This window comes from Mus musculus, chromosome 11, assembly GCF_000001635.26.
Source record: "Mus musculus strain C57BL/6J chromosome 11, GRCm38.p6 C57BL/6J".
Classification (NCBI taxonomy): Eukaryota; Metazoa; Chordata; class Mammalia; order Rodentia; family Muridae; genus Mus; species Mus musculus.
In genome coordinates, this window is record NC_000077.6 from 87,466,806 (window position 1) to 87,488,335 (window position 21,530).

A 21,530-nucleotide genomic window follows, 5' to 3' on the forward strand; every position below is an offset into this window, starting at 1 on the left:
CTGCCTCCCAAGTGCTGGGATTAAAGGCATGCACCACCACTGTCCGACATAATAAATAAATCTTTAAAAAAATATTTGCTTATTTTATATATATGAGTACACTATAGTTGTCTTCAGACACACCAAAAGAGGGCATCAGGCATCAGATCTCAATACAGATGGCTGTGAGCCACTATGTGGTTGGTGCGATTTGAACTCATGACCTCCAGAAGAACAGTCAGTGCTCTTAACCGCTGAGCCATCTCACCAGCCCATAATACATAAATCTTAAAAAACAAACAAACAGACAAACAAACAAACAGATAAGCCAGCAGAATAGAGGACATGGAAATTAATTAACACATCCACAGAGCTACTGGTACTTTTAAAAAATGCATAGGAGAAAAGACAGCCTCTTCAAAAATCTGCCACTGGGGAAAACATATGTAGAAGAATTAATTAGAACTCTTTCTCATCCTGCCCCAAAATTAATTTAAAATGGACCAAAGATCTTAATTCAAGGCTGAGACTTGTAGAAGAAAAGCTGGGTGTGATGGCTCTTTATCTGCACTCTTTATCAAAGCACTTGGGAAGTAGTGGAAGGGAGGTTCAGGGTTTAAGGACATACTTGAATATAATAGCAAATATGAAGACAATCTGACAAAAAAAAAAAAAAAAGAAAGGGAAATAACCTAAAGTTAGAGCATAGCAAGGACTTGCTGGAAAACACCTCAGTAGCTTAGGAAAACCAAGAATTGGCAACATGGCAGACCTTTGTATGGTGCCAGCAGGGACCCAGAAAACACATCCACTGCTTTGAGAGCTGCCTTTGGGGGCCTGTGGTGGAGTTTCCACTCCTGCAGGGACTGAAACACAGAAGCTCTAACAGCAGCTATGAGCATCAGGTGCTTTGGGTGTGGATGGTTTGGCCACTGGCCCAGAGAATGCCCTACTGGTGATGAACGGGGTTATAAAGTAAGAAGCTGTGACCGAGGTGGTTTACTTTGGATAGAGGTTTCAGTTTGTTTTTTCATCGCTACCAGACATCTGCGGGGCCGTGGGTGAAGGGGAAGAGGGGAGTGGGAGAGAGAGCCTGCGTCCCACCAGAGTTCCGGTGCTCTGGGCGGGCAGACGCAGGAGGACTGCCAGACGCTTTCCACATGGTCCTGGGTGGACATCTGGCTGTGTGAAGCCACTGACCCCACACGGTGGGGGATGGACAAGGGGCAGCCCCCGTACCAGGTTCTCAGTTTCCAGCATCCCACGCTGGATACAGTGCTGCAGAGAAGCTGAGAACAGAATAGGGGCCCCAGGGTGGCACTCAGCCCCAGAGATACAGGAAGAGGGCAGGGGTGGGTGGCGGGTGTCGCTGGGTGGTTTCCGTGCAGGCGAGTGTCTTTAGTCCGGGCCTTGATGAACAGAGACAGTCTATGGTTTTAGAGCTTTATTGTAGAAAGGCAGGGGGAAAGAGAGAAGAGAGAAGAGCGAGAGAAAGAGAGAGAGAGAGAGGCAGGCAGGCTATGGCCAAGAGGAGAGAAGGGGGAAGGGAAAGAGAAAGAGAGAGAGTAAGAAAGATGAAGGCTTAGAGAGAGAGAGAGAGGTAAAAGCTTAGGTAGCAAGTTGGGGGGCAAACAGCCCCTTTTATAGTGGGCTTGTTATCTTGCTGTTGCTGGGTAACTGTGGGGAGGAGTCTAGCCAGAAGGCCAGAAGCGTGGGACATTGTTTACATGACTGCTAGCCAGGAGCCTCTCCTGTGGGGGCTGTGGGGGCTGTGCCGGTGGTAATTTCGACAGGAGCCAGGGGTCCAGGAGACATGGTCGAACACCTACCGTCCCATGTAGGTGAAAATTACCACCCATCGGGTCCTACCGGGGGTTCAAGACCTCAGATCGACTGGAGAGCAGACTGTCTGCATAGCCCATTGCCCCACAGACATCTATTAGTACTGGTAAGCTTGGTAGTCTTGCCAAGATCTGTGATCTCTAGGAGGATGTCTTCTACTTTTGGTAAAGGTGGCTGGCTCCGTTGCTAAGAACTGTAAAGAAAAAGATTAGTTCTGCTATAATCCTGGCAAAGGCAGACCATCTTGCTGTGACCATGACCACTCAGATGAACAGTTCTGTTCTTGTGGTAAATTTAGACACATTCAGGAAGACTGCACCAAAGTGAAGTACTGTCTGGGCGGTGAAACTGGTCACATATTCATCTATTGCAGTAAAACAACTGCTTCAGTGGGTCAGGGAGTCTTGAACATGAATGCATAGTACAAGGGCTGGTGAGATGGCTCAGCAGGTAAGATCACTGAATGCTCTTCCAAAGATCCTGAGTTCAAATCCCCGCAACCACGTGGTGGCTCACAGGCATCCGTAACCAGATCTGACGCCCTCTTCTGGAGTGTCTGAGGACAGCTACAGTGTACTTACATATAATAAATAAATAAATCTTTTTAAAAAAAGAATGCAGGGCTGGTGAGATGGCTCAGTGGGTAAGAGCACCCGACTGCTCTTCCGAAGGTCCCGAGTTCAAATCCCAGCAACCACATGGTGGCTCACAACCATCTGTAACAAGATCTGACGCCCTCTTCTGGTCTGTCTGAAGACAGCTGCAGTGTACTTACATATAATAAATAAATAAATCTTAAAAAAAAAAAAAAAAAAAAAAAAAAAAAGAATGCATAGTACAGCCCAGTTATTCCCCTTTGTTGCCCTCCCTTTTCTGGTTGAGGGTCAAGAATTTTCTCTGAATCCTCTTCCCTGGGCAAAGGTTGGTAGAGGGAGGCTGTTCGCAGGCCAGTGAGCTTTACATGTACTGTGAAAGGAGGAAGACATGAGGAGTGATTTTGCATTTAGCTACTACCCCCCCCCCCAAAAAAAAAAGGTTTAGTTTGGTAGAGGTGTTATGAATAAAGAACACCTTTTCTGTGCCACTGGTGAGTTAGAGATTAAAATAATGGGATCACTAAAGGCCAGCACGCCCTTCTGGGTCTGAGTGTGTTCCCATGTAGGAGATAAAACCTATTCTGGAAGTGTCTGAGCTCCTTCCATATATAACTGTAATTTCTAGCATAATGGTGACCTTGTAGTAGCTGTTAAATAGCACTGAATGACATCCGCATCAGGCCCTCCTATATCATAAAGCTGAGTGGGACTAAACAAGCTGAAAAGACAGACATTGATGGCTGTGCCAGGGAAATGGGGATAAAAGCCTAACGTCTGAGCCCCTTTATCCCAGTGCTGATGCTGGATATACAGACGGCAATGGCAAAGATGGACCGCGTATTTGTTTCAAAGACTAATTCTAAAACCCAAAGTAAACATTGATGCTCAAAGTTAGCATAGTTTGGAGTTATCCAGGAATTGCAGAGAAATGTATTTTCACAGAAATCAAGGTTTTTTGGTACACTATATCACTTTGACAACTATGTTTTATTTGTGGAAATAAGTTTGTTCCTTTTGTTTTTGTGTTTGTTTTTAGTACAGAGTTTCTCTGTGTAGCCTCAGCTGCCCTGGAACCCTATCTGTAGTCCAGGCTGTCCTAGAACCCACAGATATCCACTTGTGTCTGCTTCCTAAGTGCTGAGATTAAAGACATGTCCATTACTGCCTGGCTGTGGTGATACATTTTTAAAAGTCACCTGAAAAAGGCAACAGAAATCCTAGAAATAGAAAAAAAAAGTAATTTAAAATCGTTCCAATAAAGCTGGAGGAGGAAGGGGGGAAATTGGCAACCTGGATGGAAGGAAATTAAAAGGCTCTGTCTGTATGTTTGTGTGAAGGTTTCTGATTCCCTGGATCTGATGTTAAATTGTGAGCTGTCACGAGTGCTAGAAATGGAACACGGGTCTGGAGGAGCAGCCAGCGCTCTTAATTGCTGAGCCATCTCTCCCACCCCCAAATTTTATGTATTTTAAAATGTCATAAATAAACTTTGTATGTATAAATTTCAATCTGGAGATTTTGGGGTGGTTTTTACCATGGGTTTCACTTGTAGCTAACCAAATCTGACGTCACACTTGGGAAAAAGCAGTTGCCTCAATCTCCACAGTGTTCTGACATGTGCAGTTTCAGATGTCTTTGGGCACGGGACAGAATTTATTAAATAGAGCGTGCAGTCCTGGAATGGCCATTTTCCCCACGTGATTTTTTGTTTCTTCCTCGCGGAAGGCTTGATCCAGTAGTCCAAACTGTCGCGCGTCTGCGAACTTGCGGCTTCGCAAAACTTACAGCCGCATGGCAGAAGCGCAGTCCCGGGCGAGCGACAGGGAGGCGAGTGGCTGCCAGTGACCCGTCGCAGGCGGAAGTGGGACGGGTCAAGAGAGGACTGTGATCCGATTGGCTGTTCGGCGACCGTATGCTAATCGCGGTGACAGTCTGCGTGGTGTAGGGACACGGTAGCGACTCAAAATGCCCCGTGGACGGGGTCTGGAGAGGTGTCGGTCTGTCAGAGAAGGTGTCCCCGCGAGGGCAGACGCGGTGTGAGATAGAGGCGCGGACAGGGATGTCACGGGTCGTCTGTGCGTCAGTCGCCGTGACTAAGATGTGGGGGCGGCCGGTGCAGTGCGGCGCGGTGTGGAGCGTGAGGTTAAGACTATACTTTCAGGGATCATTTCTATAGTTCGTTACTAGAGAAGTTTCTCTGACTGTGTAGAGCACCCGAAACCACGAGGACGAGACGTAGCGTTCCCTCCTGAGCGTGAAGCCGGCTCTAGGTGCTGCTTGACTGCAGCTGCCTCCTGCCATTGATGATCGTTCTTCCCTCCTTTGGGAGGGTGAGAGGGAGGGAACGCAGTCTGAGTGGACGCGGTTTTATTTTACATGTTTGGGAAAGTCAGAAAACTTATTTTTTTCTTCTTTAAGGTCGTCTCAGTGATTTGCCCTTTTTTTTTTGTAATCATATGTACAATTTTTTAATTTTATTTTCCATTCTTTATTAGGTATTTAGCTCATTTACATTTCCAATGCTATACCAAAAGTCCCCCATATCTACCCACCCCCACTCCCCAGCCCACCCACTCCCCCTTTTTGGCCCTGGCGTTCCCCTGTACTGGGGCATATAAAGTTTGCAAGTCCAATGGGCCTCTCTTTCCAGTGATGGCCGACTAGGCCATCTTTTGATATATATGCAGCTAGAGTCAAGAGCTCCGGGGTACTGGTTAGTTCATAATGTTGTTCCACCTATAGGGTTGCAGATCCCTTTAGCTCCTTAGGTACTTTCTCTAGCTCCTCCATTGGGAGCCCTATGATCCATCCATTAGCTGACTGTGTGCATCCACTTCTGTGTTTGCTAGGCCCCGGCATAGTCTCACAAGAGACAGCTACATCTGGGTCCTTTCAATAAAATCTTGCTAGTGTATGCAATGGTGTCCGCGTTTGGATGCTGATCCCTGGATATGGCAGTCTCTACATGGTCCATCCTTTCATCTCAGCTCCAAACTTTGTCTCTTTCTATGGGTTTGTCCTTTCTATGGTGAACGCTTTTTGAGCACTTTGGTGCTTTAGACTGTGTACTCATGCCATTCTCTTTTTATTCTTATTTTGTGTTATGAATTAATATAGTGTAAGTCTTGTATTCATATGTTCTCTGTCTGCCCACTAGTTCTGCATGTGTTTGTATTTTATGCTTAAGGTTTTCTCAAAGTCTACTTTTTTTTTAACTGTTCTTGGCAAGACCCTGAGTATTTACCATGTTCCTAAAACATCCCATAAAGAAGGGTTTTCTAGGTATTTTACAAATATCTATTATAGGATTTTTTTATGTCGTTTTACCCATGTTCCTATTAAGTTTTTGCTGAGTAGTCATCTAGGGTTTTATACAATTTTTTTTTTTTTTTACTATGGTGAGAATAAGATATGCCACTACTTTCTTATAAATTGATGAGAAAGCCAACAGGTCACTGGTTAAATGGAAAATGTTGAAGCTAGACTTGAAGAGTTCTAAGCCACCCTGTCTTCAGGTTCAGTTTTCAGCACAGTCATAACAACGCCCCCCCCCCCCCATACACCTATAAACCCAGTGCTCCAGAGGCAAACAGAGGTTGGTGAATCTGATTTCAAGGCCAGCCTTGGTAAGCCTAGTGAGTCTCAGTTCTGGCATGACTGCATAGTGAAACAAAATAAACATGAAAATTCAGCTCTGCCTCAAAAAGGTCAAAAATTGTATTTTGTGTATTTGTGGGATGATACACTTGCCACAGCTAAAGTGTGAAAGTCAGAGGACAACTGGCAGGAGTTGATTCTGTCTTAAGTGGCTAAGGATGGTTTGAACTCAATTTGTCAGGTTTGGTTGTTGATGCCTTTGTCAGATGAACCACCTTGCAGTCACAAGGGTTTTTGTTGTTGTTTTGTTTCATTTTGTAATTTATGTGAGTGAAAGCTAGCCGGTGGTGGCACAATCTGGAGGTATAGCCCAGCTGATCTCCAAGTTTGAGGCCAGCTTGGTTTACAGAGTTCGTTCCAGGACAGACAGGGCTACCAAGAGAAACCTTGTCTTGAAAAACCAAAGGGGGGCGGGAGGTAAATGTGTGCTTCACCTGCCAATTTTCAGATTTCCGGTGGACTGAGAGGTGCCTAAAACACATGTCAAAAGATGGATTTAGATTTCCTGGAACTAGTACTGCAGGTTGGTGGATGCTGGGAATGGAACCTGGGTTCTCTGCAAGAGCCATAACCAGAAATCCTAGGCACAACCAGAAAAGTATTGAAAAGTGATTTGTTTGGTTTTGTTTATTTAAATGCAGTTTTGCTATGAATTGCTTGGTTGGCCTGGAACTCAATCTGTAGACCAGGCTAGTTTATAAATGTGTGATGATCCTCCTGCCTATGGACAGTTTTTTCTTCCAGTTTATGGTGGTGTAGCCCCTAGTACCAGTCATTTTGTAGGATGAGGCAGGAGAACCTTAAACTCAGGCCAGCCTGGACATACAAATGTTTGCCTTTTTTTTTAATGCTCGTTTTATTTTATGCATATGAAATCTTGTCTGCATGCATGTCTGGCACTGTGTTGATAGAGAGCCATAGGAGGCCAGAGAAGGTCAACGGATTCCTTGGAACTGGAGTTAAAAAGGGTTGTGACTAGCTGGGCATGGTGGCACACGTCTTTAATTCCAGCACTCGGGAGGCAAAGGCAGGCAGATTTCTGAGTTCGAGGCCAGCCTGGTCTACAGAGTGAGTGCCAGGACAGCCAGGGCTATACAGAGAAACCCTGTCTCGAAAAAACAAAAACAAAACAAAACAAAACAAAAAAAGCAAATGAGGTAAATAACAGAAAAGATAGGGATTTCTCCCTATGTAGTGTACTGACACAGGCCTGTAATTCCAGCACTTGGAGGTGGATCAGGAGTTTCAGGTTGGGTTGGACTGAGACCCTGTTTCAAAAGTCAAAAGCACACAGGACTGCAGAGATGCCTTAGTGGTTAAGAGGGTGGGTTAAGAGTTTGGTTCCTAGCTCACAGCCTCCTGTAACTCGAGCTCCTTGGAATGGGATGTCCCCTTCTGGCCTTTTTATATACCCACCACACACATATATAAAACACAGAACCAAACATTCCGCCCAGTATAAATTTGACCAGTTCCATTGCAGGGTGAAGCTGATGCTCACACCAATCTGCTTTTGTTTTCCAGGAGTCTGTGTCGATGCAGTTAACACTCAGGGCCAGTCAGCGCTCTTTGTTGCAGCATTACTGGGCCATGTGAAATTAGTGGATGTTCTGGTGGATTATGGATCAGATCCAAATCAGTAAGTATAATAATATCAATCTCTAGAAAACAGAATGCTTTTTTTTTTCTTGAGTCAGAGGCTTACTCTGCATCCCCTGCTGTATGCAAGGCACCGTTTAGCCCAGGTTGTCCTTGAACACACATCCAACCTCCTCTCAACCTTCAGAGTCCTGGGATTGCAGATGTCAGCCACTGAGTACATTTTACTTCCAAGTGTGCTAGCGTATGTGTGTATAGGTTAGAGGATATGTTGGAAGAGTGGATTGTCTTCTACCATGTTGGACCTGGGAATGGGATGTCAAACTCAGGTGGTCAGGCTTAGCAGCAAGCACTTTTACCTGCTGAGGCCTCTCTCTGTCTGTCTGTCTATACACAGGGTCTGACAGGGCTGAGGCTGGCTTTGAATTTCTGATCTTCCTGCCTCTACTTCCCAAGTTTTGCGATTATAGCCATTTGTTACCACTCTTTGCTTTTTTTTCCCAAAAGGTTATATGCAATTTCTTAGCTTTATCAATTTTTTTTAAATATTACCGAATATTTTCTTTTTTTTGTTTTTTGTTTTGTTTTTTGTTTTTTTGTATTAAAAATTCTTTTTTTTTAAATTAGGAATTTTCCTCGTTTACATTTTCAATGCTATTCCAAAGGTCCCCCATACCCACCCCCCCACTCCCCTACCCACCCACTCCCCCTTTTTGGCCCTGGCGTTCCCCTGTACTGGGGCATATAAAATTTGCGTGTCCAATGGGCCTCTCTTTCCAGTGATGGCCGACTAGGCCATCTTTTGATAGCTTTATCAAATTTTACTGTTTTTTTTTTTTTTTTTTTTTTTGGGTTTTATCGAGACAGGGTTTCTCTGTGTAGCCCTAGCTGTCCTGGAACTCATTCTGTAGACCAGGCTGGCCTCGAACTCAGAAATCTGCCTGCCTCTGCCTCCCTAGTGCTGGGATTAAAGGCGTGCGCCACCATGCCTGGCTCAGATTTTACTAAGTTCTTAGAACTAGTTATAATTAAATTTTAATTAAATATTTTATGAAAATGCCTTCCATGTTAAAATATTATTGCTATTTTCAGACTTTTCTCCTTCCTTCCTCCTTTCTCCCTCCCTGACCCCTCAGTGTACTGGAATTTGCCATGTCACTAAGATCTGCTGGCCCCTACCTCCAAATGCTGGGATTAATGGTGTGTGCTACCATAGCCAGCTCATTTTCAAGGTCCTTAAGCTTTGTAAGATGACACTGCTGTTGCAGCTTTTAAAAAACTTATGGAGAAACAGTTTTTTTTCTTTTCTTTCTCGTTTTTTCTTTGTTTTCTGAGGCAGGGTCTCACTGTGTATCCCTTGGAGCTTGCCAAATTGGCCTTGAACTCACAGAGATCTGCCTGTCTCTGTTGCTGGACTGTTGGGATTAAAAGCGTGTACCACTATGCCTGGCCAAATCTCTTTTTAATTTAGAGGGTTGAACCTAGGACTCTAATTCTTGAGCTCCACTTCTATTGTTTTTCAAAAATATTAAAAAAGAATAACTTTTATTAATTTTTTATCAAAAATAGTTATCTCCCTATCTTGAAATGTTTTAATAAAATTGATTTCCTGAGACAATACGATTTATAGGAAATCATTATGTGACTCATTATTAATTACTATCACTGTTGGCCCATTCCTATTCCCTCGGTTATAATTTATATTATGTATTCTGATTGCTTAAACAGGTCAGAATACCCACAAACAGGTAGTTGATACCAATTTTTCAGAAAGGCTAATTTTTGCCTGAGTTTTATAGCTTGGAATGAAAATAATCTCAGTTTAGTATTTGATAGAGATTTTACTATGGAAGAGCAGCAGTGTAATGAGTTGGTGGCATGTGACTCTTGTCATGGATTCCTTGTCTCTCTCTAGGTAGTAACACTTTCTCACCTCAGCCATATGTCCTGACAGGGAAGAAAGCAAGTACTTTCAGAGTTCTTGTAGCAAGTACCAGGACAACCAGGCCCACACAAAGATACCCTGTGTCGAGGAGGAAGAGGGAGAGAAGGGAGAGGAGGGGGAGGAGGAGGGAGGAGAAGAAAAGAAAGAAAAAAATTTTTTTTCCAAGACAGGGTTTCTCTGTATAGCCCTGGCTGTCCTGGAACTCACTCTGTAGACCAGGCTGGCCTCGAACTCAGAAATCCTCCTGTCTCTGCCTCCCAAGTGCTGGGATTAATGGCGGGCGCCATCGCTGCCTGGCTCTTGATGCCATTTTTGTGCCATTTGTGGGACTGGTTATGTGTGGTGTGGTTCTTGGACTTGGCCATGTCTGCACGGTAACCCACGACTCCCGCAGCACCTGGGACCTGAAAAGACAGGATTAAAGCTTCTAAATGATTACAGTCCCAAGGCCAAAATACAAAAAAGAATTTTAGTAGAAGAAAAACAGCTTGGGCTTGAGAGATGGCTCAGTGGTTAAGAGCACTGATTGCTCTTCCAGAGGTCCTGAGTTCAATTCCCAGCCACCCCATGGTGGCTCACAGCCATCTGTGATGGGATCCGATGCTCTCTTCTGGTGTGTCTGAAGACAGCTACAGTGTACTCATATAAATAATAAATAAATCTTAAAAAAAGAAAAACAGCTCATGAAAATTTACTTCTAATATTGCTGAACTAAACAAAATTTAGAATAAAACAAGGTAGAGATTTTTCCCTTTTAACCATTAAACTGATAAAGAGAATTTATCATGTAAATCATATGCTTTTTTTTCCTTTGGAGACAGGGTTCTCTTTATAGCCCTGGTAATCCTGAAACTCTGGGTAGACCAGGCCGGCCTTGAGCTCATAGAGCTCCACCTGCCTCTGCCTCCTGAGTACTAAAGTTAAAGGTGTGTGCCACCATGCCCGGCTTCATGTGTACTTTTATTCTACTTGGACTGTTTCCTTGTAGGTTTTAGTTTGGTGTCTATAAACCATTCTTCTTCTTTCCTCCTCACCCTCCTCTTCCTCCTCCTCTTCTTCCCCCTTCTTCTTTCTTCTTCCTCATTATTCGTGAGAAATGAAAAATAATATCCTCTCCCCATTACTATTTAGTTTTCCTACTACTGTAGAAGGAATAATCAGAACAAGAATCGATTTGATTGGGAATAATGAAACACGACACAGAACAACTGATCCCACCCAGATGCCTGGGCCCTGACAGCCTCCTTAGCATCACTCCAGGGACTTAGGAAACAAGCACACATTCCCAGGTCCCGGGCATGCAGATTCTTACTTGTCAGTTCCGGCTAATCTTAGAATAATTTTTAAAAAATACTTTATGTATGTGCAGCCACAATTGAACTGTAGTTGCAGGTTATCCAGCATGGATGCTGGAACTGTGTTGTGTCTGGCCAGCAGACCACAACCTGGGTTCTAGCCTGGAAAGGCATTTTGGAAACCTGGAAGAGAAGAGGGGCTAGGTAGCGAGAGAAAATGATGCAGCTAAGACAGGCATTCTGATCAAAGCTCAATTTTAATGTTCTGCACGCAATTATAAAGCAGGGGAAGGGGGCCCGATTCCCACCTATTAATCTTGGGGTCCAATAGCAGGGTGACCACGTGCACGGCTCAGAACAGCAAAGCGGCAGGTTCCAGCAGTGGGCATGGCAGAACGATTGATCAGGCAAGCTCCACCCCTGAGCAAGCAGGTTTCAGGCTGGGGGAGGGGAGACTACATCTCCTCCCTGTGGTTAATAAAAATAAAAAAAGAAAAGGCTGGCCTGAGGCAAAAAATTTATCTATGCTCAATAGTTCTGCCTGAATTCTTGGGGCTAAAGAAAAAACCTGTCTCTGTGGGATTCCCTAACTTTTCTTATAGTAAACCGTATCTAGATAAGACTGTCCTTTCTATTCTAGTAAACAACAGAAAAACCCTACGCAGTAGGCTCTGACTTTATAATGCTAATTAGTGCTGAATAGGTAACTTCCTAGTTGAATTTTAAGTAGGGCATTGGAACCCTGGCAGAAGTTTGACTGAACAAATTTGAGATGCACTTTATTAAGAATAACACTGAGTTGATATTCCTCTGCATTTTTGGATGACAGGCGGGAAACAGGGAAGAGGGGGTAACGACTGGCTCCGTAGTACAAGGCCAATTGGCTTTTTTAGGGTGGGAGGCTGTGAAGGGCCTTCCAACAGTACGGTCTCCAACCTCTCTCCCCCCTATTAATTAAGTTTAATAAGGCAACGCTTAACTGAGGTGATCAAATGATTTTTTCATCTGTAGATGAGTGGGCTATTAACCTTGGCTTGGGTGGACATTGACCCGATTCCTCCCGTGGGTGCTGTCACGACCCACACCTGTGGCTCTTGGTATCTTTTGGGGAGGGGAGGCAGAGCCTTAGATATTTTTGGTTTTTAGCTGTAAATAGATACCAACCTCCATCAAACCGGGTATATCCCACAGGGAACTCAGAACAGGTCAGGCTGGACCTCCCCCTGCAGTAATTTTCTGCACCAAGCGATACCCATACTGTATTCATATGATCACGAACCAGTATGCACAGTTCTGAGTACTGTGCAGCTCCTAAAGGAGAATTGTCAACCTCAGATTAGCAAGGCCTAGACAAGAATTATATCATTAGTAACACCACGATTTGTGGCTAAAATAGGAGCTGGAAGTCATCCTCCTCATCCCTGTTATTCCCACAGCCTAAGGAACTAAGGGGACCTGGCAGTAACAGCAAGGGTGAAAAGTCAGAGGCCAGCTAAGGGACTAAGGCCATCTATCAAATTAAAAACCAATCTCTTTTAATATTTGAAATATCTGCTTTACTAGCCCTCTTGGTAAACCTAAATCTCAACTCAGATCAAAAGTCACAAAACGTGCTGAAATGAAAATAGTAGCTGCCTCCTGTATGCTCTAGGCTGCGGGGATGCATGCCCACTGCAGTCCAGCTGAAGGTGTAGATTGACCTGCTTGAAAGACAAAAACCTTAGACAGTGAAGAGTAACATCACAAAGCTTCTTTTGGGGAAGTTCAGGTACTTTATTCAGTTGCAAATTAGCAAGGCTGAAACTCAGTCTCTGGGCTGGTTTTAGAATAGTAAAAAGGCCAGAGACTCTCTGGAAGTGGGGGATGTGCTCTGAATTAACTTTGCTAGGTAGTTTAGAATATAGGAATCTCTTAACATTGGACTGAATATTAGACCAGTCTAAGATTGAGTTGGAATGACTGGTCACACTGAAGAAAAGAGAAAAATCATTATGACTCTATTAAATGACTAATTTTACTAAGTCAGAATATACAGTCTCTGATGTACTATTGCCATAAAGTTAAAAGGCTAGAAGCTAGTCTAAACTGGAAAAATGATAAGCAAGGATGGGTCTAAAACATGAATTTAATTTAGTTTCTTAGTCATTTCAATTAGGACACTGAGTCAACTTACCTGCCAGCTCGTCACAGGAATTAATATGCTTCTGCAGCGTTCTGTGGAGAGAACTTGTTTTTCCCTTTCCCAATAAGGTAGCTGTTTTAGGATCAATCTATAAGCCAATAAGTAGATCTCTTTAAGATACTATAAAGCATTTATTAAATTCTTTGACATTTAAATTTCAAATTTTAAAAATAAAGGTATGATTTAAATAGTGTGCATGGGAATGCACTAAATAGTATGTACAGGGATACAATTTCTCTCTTTTTTGTCTTTTAAGAAGTTAAAGTTTTAAAATTTCACAATATCTAACCTTTTGAATTAATAACTTGTTGACAAAATATTTTAAATACTTGGCTGTAAAGGGGCAGTGACTAATTGCACTTTCAATCATTTTTCTTAAGGAGCTGTTGTAACTAGAAAGCTTGAAAAGTTATTAAGAGTCACATGTGAAATGTAAATGAGCTAAATACCTAATAAAAAATGGAAAAGGAAAAAAAAGAGTCACATGTGCATAATTTATTTATTAACTAGAAATATGCATAAGCAATTATAAATTTGAGAATTAATAGTATCTGAGGGACGAACAATTTTAAGCAGTTGTGAGCTCAGAGATATGGCATTGACTATTAATATACAAATTAAGGTTTGATTGTTCAGCATTTTAAAACACCATCTACAGCACACAACTAGATTATTTGTGCTGGAACAGGGGAAACTGTGTGTCTTAAGACTCCGCCCCACAGCAGCTAGTTGGGCCCATGTGGGCCAACGATCGGCTGGGAAGATGAGAAAAATGACTTTACAATGTTTTTTCTGGCCAAAGAATTGTCTTGGGCACAACTAATATTTAATTACCAATGAATATAATTAATAATGATTATAAAAGCTTTCTTTATTTTTTTTGTAAAACCTTTTGTAGTAAACTAAAACCCTAAGTAATAAAAGTATATTGTCTCTGAATCCTTTGGGTGAGAGCAAGGATTTAAGGTAAACTTCCTTTGAGAAGCATTAGTTAATAAAATACTTTCCACTTAGGAAACAATATACACTGAAAGATTAAAACTCTTGGCTTCTTGTATAGAAGCAGAAACAATAAAAATTTTTTCTTACATAATGTAAAGTTACATTAGCCATACCTAGAGGCAAAATTTTCTATGGATTACCAGTTCACTGGAAGCAAAACTCTTTGATTTTAAGCATTATTCTAAACATCTGAATAGATCTGCAACACTGTTAAAAAGAAATTCTCTTGAACACAGGGAAAAACTTTCTCAGGTACTGTTTGCAAAACACAAGAAGGCCACAAGCCGCTCTGGAGCTCCCCTGAGCCCTGTATTGACTCAAACGTAAAATACTTTCTAATCTGAGCATCTTGGCCCTCCTGTAATAAGGACCGATTCTAGAGGAACAATATAACTGTCTACGCCTCTAACTTTTGATACTCTATCTTAAGATGACTTACAGTTAGAACGTTCTTTACAACTTTAGTGTTGTAAAAAAATTGCCCGTACTGCAGTTTCCTGCCAAGCAGCAACTATAGCCAAACTGATTGTTTGAGGGTCTAATCTATTCACAAAGACAACATAACTAGATAACTTTGTCACAGTTTTGTATGAAGTGAGCTGTATTAGCGCTTTCAAAAGATGATTACTCTTATAATTATCTTAATTAACAATAAATGGGTGAGTAGAAAATCTTAAATTTGTAATCAAACTGCAAGCTGCAGTCAATGGAACAATGGCAGTCTTAACCATAATTTTTAAGTTTCTTGTGTAACGTTAGGATAATATCTACAACCTTGGGAAAGCAAAACCCAAGTTTAAAACAATCTATCATCTTTAAAATCAATATTAGAAGCTTTACTATCATATTACGAAGTTTGGCTGCCAATTAATACCTATGAATACCTATTAAAGCAAGCTTTAATGCTTTAATAAAGAGGCATTGCTTTAACTCTTATCTTAAATTTTACTATTTAGGATAGAAACCACATTAATTATTATCTAAACTAGAAATATCTTTAGAGACCCAGCCTCTTGGCCTGCCTTATGCCACGTGTCGGAAGGACTCTAAACTTGAGTTATCAAATTTAACACTAACCACCTGTAGCAATGTAACAATTATTTAACAACTTATGAGCTGAATGTGAAAACATGCAGAGCACATTATCAATAAAAAAGAACCAAACGAAGCAGTTACATTTAGACCAATCAGAGAACATTAATTTTTGTAGCTACAATCATAGAATAAAAGGTACTTTATCATTTGTCAAACACATTAGTCACAAACCATTTATCAGCTTTTTTACCCCGAAACTAAGAGGCTGTGCACTCGCCCTTTTTTCCTAAAACAAACAGTTTTTCCAGCAGGGGCCCTCCTGCCATGTGTCTGATTCCTGATTGAAGCACGTGGCAGCTCTCGGCTTTGCAGATAAAGTTTTTTATACCATCTTTATTATCCAACATAAAACATAGAACATTCATTCGTACAGACTGGACACGAACATACATGAATTGAACACGAGAACAGATTGGTGCACCAGACATTAGACAAGACACAAAAGGGGACACAGTACTACTTCTGCTATAAGGCCCAGAGAGAACAAAACAAGGCACTCCTGAAATTTCTCTCTGCTTTTTGGGACATTTTCCTCCCTCATGATGCAATCCGCCTGATTATTAATTTCCTTTTAATAAACCCTTTCTTTTCTCACGCCTAAAAATGTAGCTTCGGAGAGCCACGGCCTACCGCCTGTTATAGTTCCCAGCTCCTCTTAAGCTTCACTGCTGAACCTAAGTGAATTAGCTCTCGGGTTTAACGCTGTTTCAGCTTAGCCTATACCGACCTTCTCCGGTATGAATTTCCTTTATCCTTTAATTATTTTCTTCTTCCATGGAGCTCCAAACCAGCAGTGCCTCTTCCAAAAATCCTTTGCTGTTTCTCAGTCGCGCGTTGGTTCGCCAAATGTTGTGTCCGGCCAGCAGATCACAGCCTGGGTTCTGGCCTGGAAAGGCATTTTGGAAACCTGGGAGAGAAGAGGGGCTAGGCGGCGAGAGAAAGAAATGCAGCTAAGACAGGCATTCTGATCAAAGCTCAATTTTACTGTTCCACACACAGTTATGAAGCAGGGGAAGGGGCCCGATTCCCACCAATTAATCTTGAGGTCCAATAGCAGGGTGACCACGTGCACGGCTCCAAACGGCAAAGGCAGGTTCCAGCAGTGGGCATGGCAGAACGATTGATCAGGCAAGCTCCACCCCTGAGCAAGCAGGTTTCAGGCTGGGGGAGGGGAGACCACAGAACTGAATTTAGGTCCTCTGGAAGAGCAGCAAAGGTTCTTAACTGTTCCAGCTGTGTGAGTATGTGTGCATGTGCTCATGTGTATAGTTTGTTTTGAGGATAGGATCTTAGTTTATAAACCAGTTTGGCATTGAACTCATTTGACTGTCCTGCCTCCACCTTCCAAGTGCTGGAGTTATGGGTATGTGTCACCGCGCTCTGCTTACTCTTGAGAGTCAGATGCTGGTAGGTACCTCAGTGCCTCACTGACTGACTCATACTGGAATACTATTCAGATATGAATGGAAATGTGCAGTGGCTGGTATTCTCTCATGTGGAAGCTCTCCATCATAAGAAGAATGGTTTATATAACATACATATAAAAACTAGTTTACCACATTTTTTAGATTTATTTTATGTGTATGAATGTTTTGCTGCCACTTTGATACATGGTCCCTGTGGCAGCTAGAAGGTGTCAGTTCTTCTGAAACTGGGGTTCTAGGTGGTTGTGAATCACCATGTGGATGCTGGGAATTGAACCCAGGTTCTCTGTAAGAGCAACATGTATTCTTAACTACTGAGCCATCTCTTCAGCCTCATATGACATATTTTTATTCAGATTTGTATACACATAGAAAACTTCTAGAAGAATACAGAACTGTAATTGCCTCTGAGCAAGAAAATAGTTGGAAGGGTTTTTTTTCCTGTTATATTTTCTTATTGTTCTCCCCTTTCTTCCTCTTCAGCACTTTCTCTTGCTTCCTTTTTAAAAAAGATTTATTTAATATCACACATAAGTACACTGTAGCCATCTTCAAAGACACCAGAAGAGGGCACCAGATCTCATTACAGGTGGTTGTGAGCCACCATGTAGTTGCTGGGACTTGAACTTAGGACCTTCAGAAGAACAGTCAGTGCTCTTAACCGCTGAGCCATCTCTCCAGCCCTCTTGCTTCCTTTTTCAACGAAAGGGAGAGAGCTCTCCCGGGTGTTTCTGATGTGTACCCTGTTAAGAAATAGCTGTATCCTTTATAGCCTCATCTTGTCAAGGACAAATAAACTCCATCTTTCATGCTTAGTTTCTTGGCATTGGTGGAAGCTTTGAGGAACATATTCTTGTCTGGATTAGTGATGCTAAAGTTTTGTTGGGCTCTTCCACTACTGAATTTGTGTGGATAGCAGAGCACTTGTCACCTGAGAGGAAAGGTCTCTGTGTTTAACTAGCTTCACCCCAAGATACAGAAGACATAAAGAAAACTGTTCGGTAAAGCCATTGCCAGGGAGTAGTAAGGAAAGAACACGGGTTCAAACCCCTGTCTGGGTATGAAGCCCTTTTGATCCCTCATCTGTTTAGAAAGTTGAGATAAAGATGAAAAAAGGGATGTGTGTAAAGTTCTTGCTGCTGCAGACTAGTGTTCAAACAATAGTGCAGTCTTCCTTTCTGTAATGCACTGTTAATGACTGGAAGACCTAACACTAAATCCATTCCTTGCAAGGAAGGAGGTGTCATGGGCGCTCACTGTGTTTCTTCCTGTCCCTAGCCGCTGCTTTGACGGGAGCACTCCTGTCCATGCAGCAGCCTTTTCAGGCAACCAGTGGATCCTCAGTAAACTGCTGACTGCAGGGGGTGACCTGCGACTCCATGATGAGAAGGGTCGGAATCCACAGGCCTGGGCCTTGACAGCAGGGAAGGATCGTAGCACTCAGGTAAAAGTGGGCCTCTGTGTCCAGTAAAGACTGTGGACTAAGAGTCAGGATCCACGGGAACAGAACAAACTTTACAGCAGTCTCAGTATTAGAACTGGACAGAGAGCTGAGTTGAAGCAAGTTAGGTGTATGTGGAGGCCAGAGATAGATGTTGGGTGTCGTCTTTGCTCAACCACTCAATACCAGGTTTTTTGTTTGTTTGTTTGTTTGTTTGTTTGTTTGTTTGTTTCTTTCTTTCTTTCTTTCTTTCTTTCTTTCTTTCTTTCTTTCTTTCTTTCTTTCTTTCTTTTCGAAATAGGGTTTCTCTGTGTAGCCCTGGCTGTCTTGGAACTCACTCTGTAGACCAGGCTGGCCTCGAACTCAGAAATCCGCCTGTCTCTGCCTCCCAAGTGCTGGGATTAAAGGCATGCACCACTACCGTCTGGCTCTAATACCAGGTTTCTTAAAGCTTGACTCTGTGTGCGTGTGTGTGTGTGTGTGTTTGCCTGTATTTATGTCTGTGTGAGGATGCCAGGTCCCCTGGAACTGGAGTAACAGTTATAAGCTGCTATGTGGGTGCTGGGGCACTCTGGCAGAGCAGGTAGTGCTCTCCAGCCCTATCTTTTTAGTTTTTAAAAGATATGTCTTTTTCTTGGTTACTACTGTGTATTGTGTATCCATGATGTGTGTGTGTGCCTTGGTATGAGTATGGAGGTCAGGAACAACTTTGAGGAGTTGCTTATGCCATGTGGGTGCTGGAAATGAAACCCAGGTTCTGTGGGAGAGTGGGAAGCAAGTGCTTTTAGCCACTGAGCCATTTCTTCAGCCTCTCCTTTATTTTTTAAGACAAGCTCCTTCACTGACCAGTGAGCTTGTGAGATCTACCTGTTTCCCCTGCCCTGGTGTTATAGGCATGTGCCGCCCTGCCGAGCTTGTAATGCTTTAACTCTGGGACTCTGAACTCAGGTCCTCATCCTCATATGGCAGGAACCCTATGCAAGAACGACACGAAAACATTCTGAGTGGCATCAAGGTTCCACTGTATTAGCCAGGCCCAAGGTTTAAATGCACAAGCAAAAGGGGAAGTACAGGTACTTATCAGCAGGAGGGGTGGGGCAATAGAATTGCACATTCTTTAGGCAGTTACATGGGGAAGCAGGAACTTGGCGGTATCAGGGTACATCTTGAGGTCAGGACATCTGGCGCTTAGGGCTGGAACAATCTGTGGTTGTTCTTGGAGTGGTGTGTCAGTGGCCCGCTTTTGACCCCCTTTTCTTCTCGGGGGGAGAGGCCCAATTCAGAGATCAGGACAATTGTGTTGTCCTAATGGCTCCCAACAGCTCCTTAAATGCATCTGTATGTTGTTCACACCATTATTCCCAGAGTCTCTGCTGTGTGTTACAGATGGTGGAGTTCATGCAACGTTGTACTTCACATATGAAGGCTATCATCCAGGGCTTCTCCTATGACCTTCTGAAGAAGATAGACTCTCCTCAGCGACTCATCGGCAGCCCACCCTGGTTTGGTAGCCTCATTCAGGGGTGAGCACAGACTTGAGCCACTTCAGCCTTCCTGATGGGGGCCTTGTGGCTCTTTAGCAGCATAACAGGTTGAAAGGTTGAGGCTGGGAAGAGAAAGCCTGTCACTGATAAATTACTAGGTGACCCGTCCAGCAGGTCCAGTTATTCGAGGGTCTCGAGGGGACCTCCTCCTAAGAACCAAATGGGGGGTAGAGAAGGACGAGGGTCTTGTACGAGTAATGACACGGAAACCGTTCTGAAGTTGTATCAAGACCCCAATGTATTGAGAAAGGTCCAAGGCTTAAATGCACAAGCAAAAGGGGAAGTACAGACACTTATCAGCGGGAGGGGTGGGGCAATACAAGCAAAAGGAGAAGTACTTATGGGAGGGGGGGCAATAGAAATTCTTTCTTTTGGCAGCTACATGGGGAAGCAGGAACTTGGTGGTATCAGGGTGTGGTCAGGACGTTGGTGATGACCTAGGGCTGGAACATCCCGTGGTTCTAGGAATCCATGTGTTGGTGGCCCGCTTTTGACCCCCTTTTCTTCTGGTGGGGGGAGAGGCCCAATTCAGAGATCAAGAGTTGTCTTAATAGCTCCCAACAACTAGGGATATAGGAACTATAGACCTTCCAAGATCAGAGTTGTAACATTCGTCTTCCTCCTCCACTTCTTTTCTTTCCTTCTACTTTCTTTTCTTTTCTTTTTAAAAGACATATCTCTCTGCATAGCACCAACTGTCTTAGAATTCACTATGTAGACCAAGCTAGCCCCAAACTCAGAAGCTAATCTGCCTCTGCCTTCTGAGTGCTGACATTAAAGGTATGTGCCACCCCACCTGGCAGCAGAATAGTTTTCATTCCGAAGGAGTTGAAACTGCTGCAGCATCAACTAAATAGCCATTGAATGCATACACTATTATATTTCCAGTGAAAGTTGAGCTGGTGGGACCCTGGTGTGCAGGAGGTGGGTTGAGTCTAGTGTGTGGCTGCATGAGTATCATTTACATCTATTCCCGGCCCATGTTCTCCGGCCTTCTGTAGGCCATTGTTTCCCCTTCTTAGGAAAGCTGTAGTTTTCCCATCTGTAAAATGAAAAGGTTGCAGAAGCTATGCTTTGTGATTCTTTCCAACTCTGACTCTCTGTACTTGTATCTGTTGATAATGGTAGCCAGGATCCAGGAGGGGGTGAGAGAGGCGGAGCCACCAACCAGGGAAAGAGATTCTAGCGACTAGAGTTGAGGTGCAGGTCTAATGTATTGCCCAGCAGCAAGTGGGGTTTTTTTACACAGCCTTTGGACCAATGGGGAATTGTCATGAGCTTTGGAGTAGCCACCTCTCCCACTGTCACTATCAGGAGATGCCAGGCTGCCGGCATCTGAAGGGACTTCCATGAAGACTGGGGAAGCAGCCACCACCCTGTTCAGGGCCCCTTCTGAGGTTCTACTAGATTGCTAGGACCCTCTGTTTTCGGTCATGCTGTGTGCCAGTGGACACGGCACCTCTGTTACTAGAGCGACATGGAAACCTCCTTTACTGTTCTCTGGGACCCACCCAAGAGGTCTCAGTGCCCACACTGATGGAAGATGAATCATCTCTCAGATTTAACAACTTCAGGCACTAAGTGCTTGTGGTGAATTTTTGGCTGCACCACTTTGTGCTCCCTGCAAGTCACAGGCGCACACCTGCCCAGGAGCTAGTGGCCACTTACCTGAAAACTCACATGGCTGGATGGCTTTACCTCCTGCCACTACTGCGTCCCCTTCTTCTTGTCCAGTCCTGGCGATTCTCCCTGCATCCTACCATGAAACTCTAGGTATCCTGCACTGTGCTCAGCCATTGGCTGCTTGCATCTTTATTGATAGATCAAAAAACCAATTGGGGACAAGGATCTTCAGCGTCTGGACACGCAGATTTAAAGCATTAGCCCCAATCTCCAACACTAACTATTTTTTATCTCATGCAGTTTCTG

The 21,530-nt window shown here is 43.5% G+C and overlaps 1 protein-coding gene and 1 non-coding gene across 9 annotated transcripts in view; both read left to right on the forward strand.

Moving 5' to 3' along the window:
• The window catches only part of Tex14 (testis expressed gene 14), a 150,811-nt gene that overhangs the window by 61,793 nt on the left and 67,488 nt on the right, over positions 1–21,530 (forward strand). For all 8 annotated transcript variants that reach the window (XR_001780081.2, XM_011249327.3, XM_017314856.2 and 5 more), the window contains exons 3-5: positions 7,599–7,713; positions 17,895–18,060; positions 19,444–19,580. Coding sequence is in view for 7 of the 8 variants with exons in the window: in XM_011249327.3 (XP_011247629.1) it covers positions 7,599–7,713; positions 17,895–18,060; positions 19,444–19,580 (418 nt within the window). In the remaining variant the exon portion in view is untranslated. The remainder of the gene's footprint in view (positions 1–7,598; positions 7,714–17,894; positions 18,061–19,443; positions 19,581–21,530) is intronic.
• Positions 4,563–4,777, forward strand: Rnu3b2 (U3B small nuclear RNA 2). Its single transcript, NR_027863.1, has one exon. It is a non-coding gene; the product is annotated as a U3B small nuclear RNA 2 (small nuclear RNA).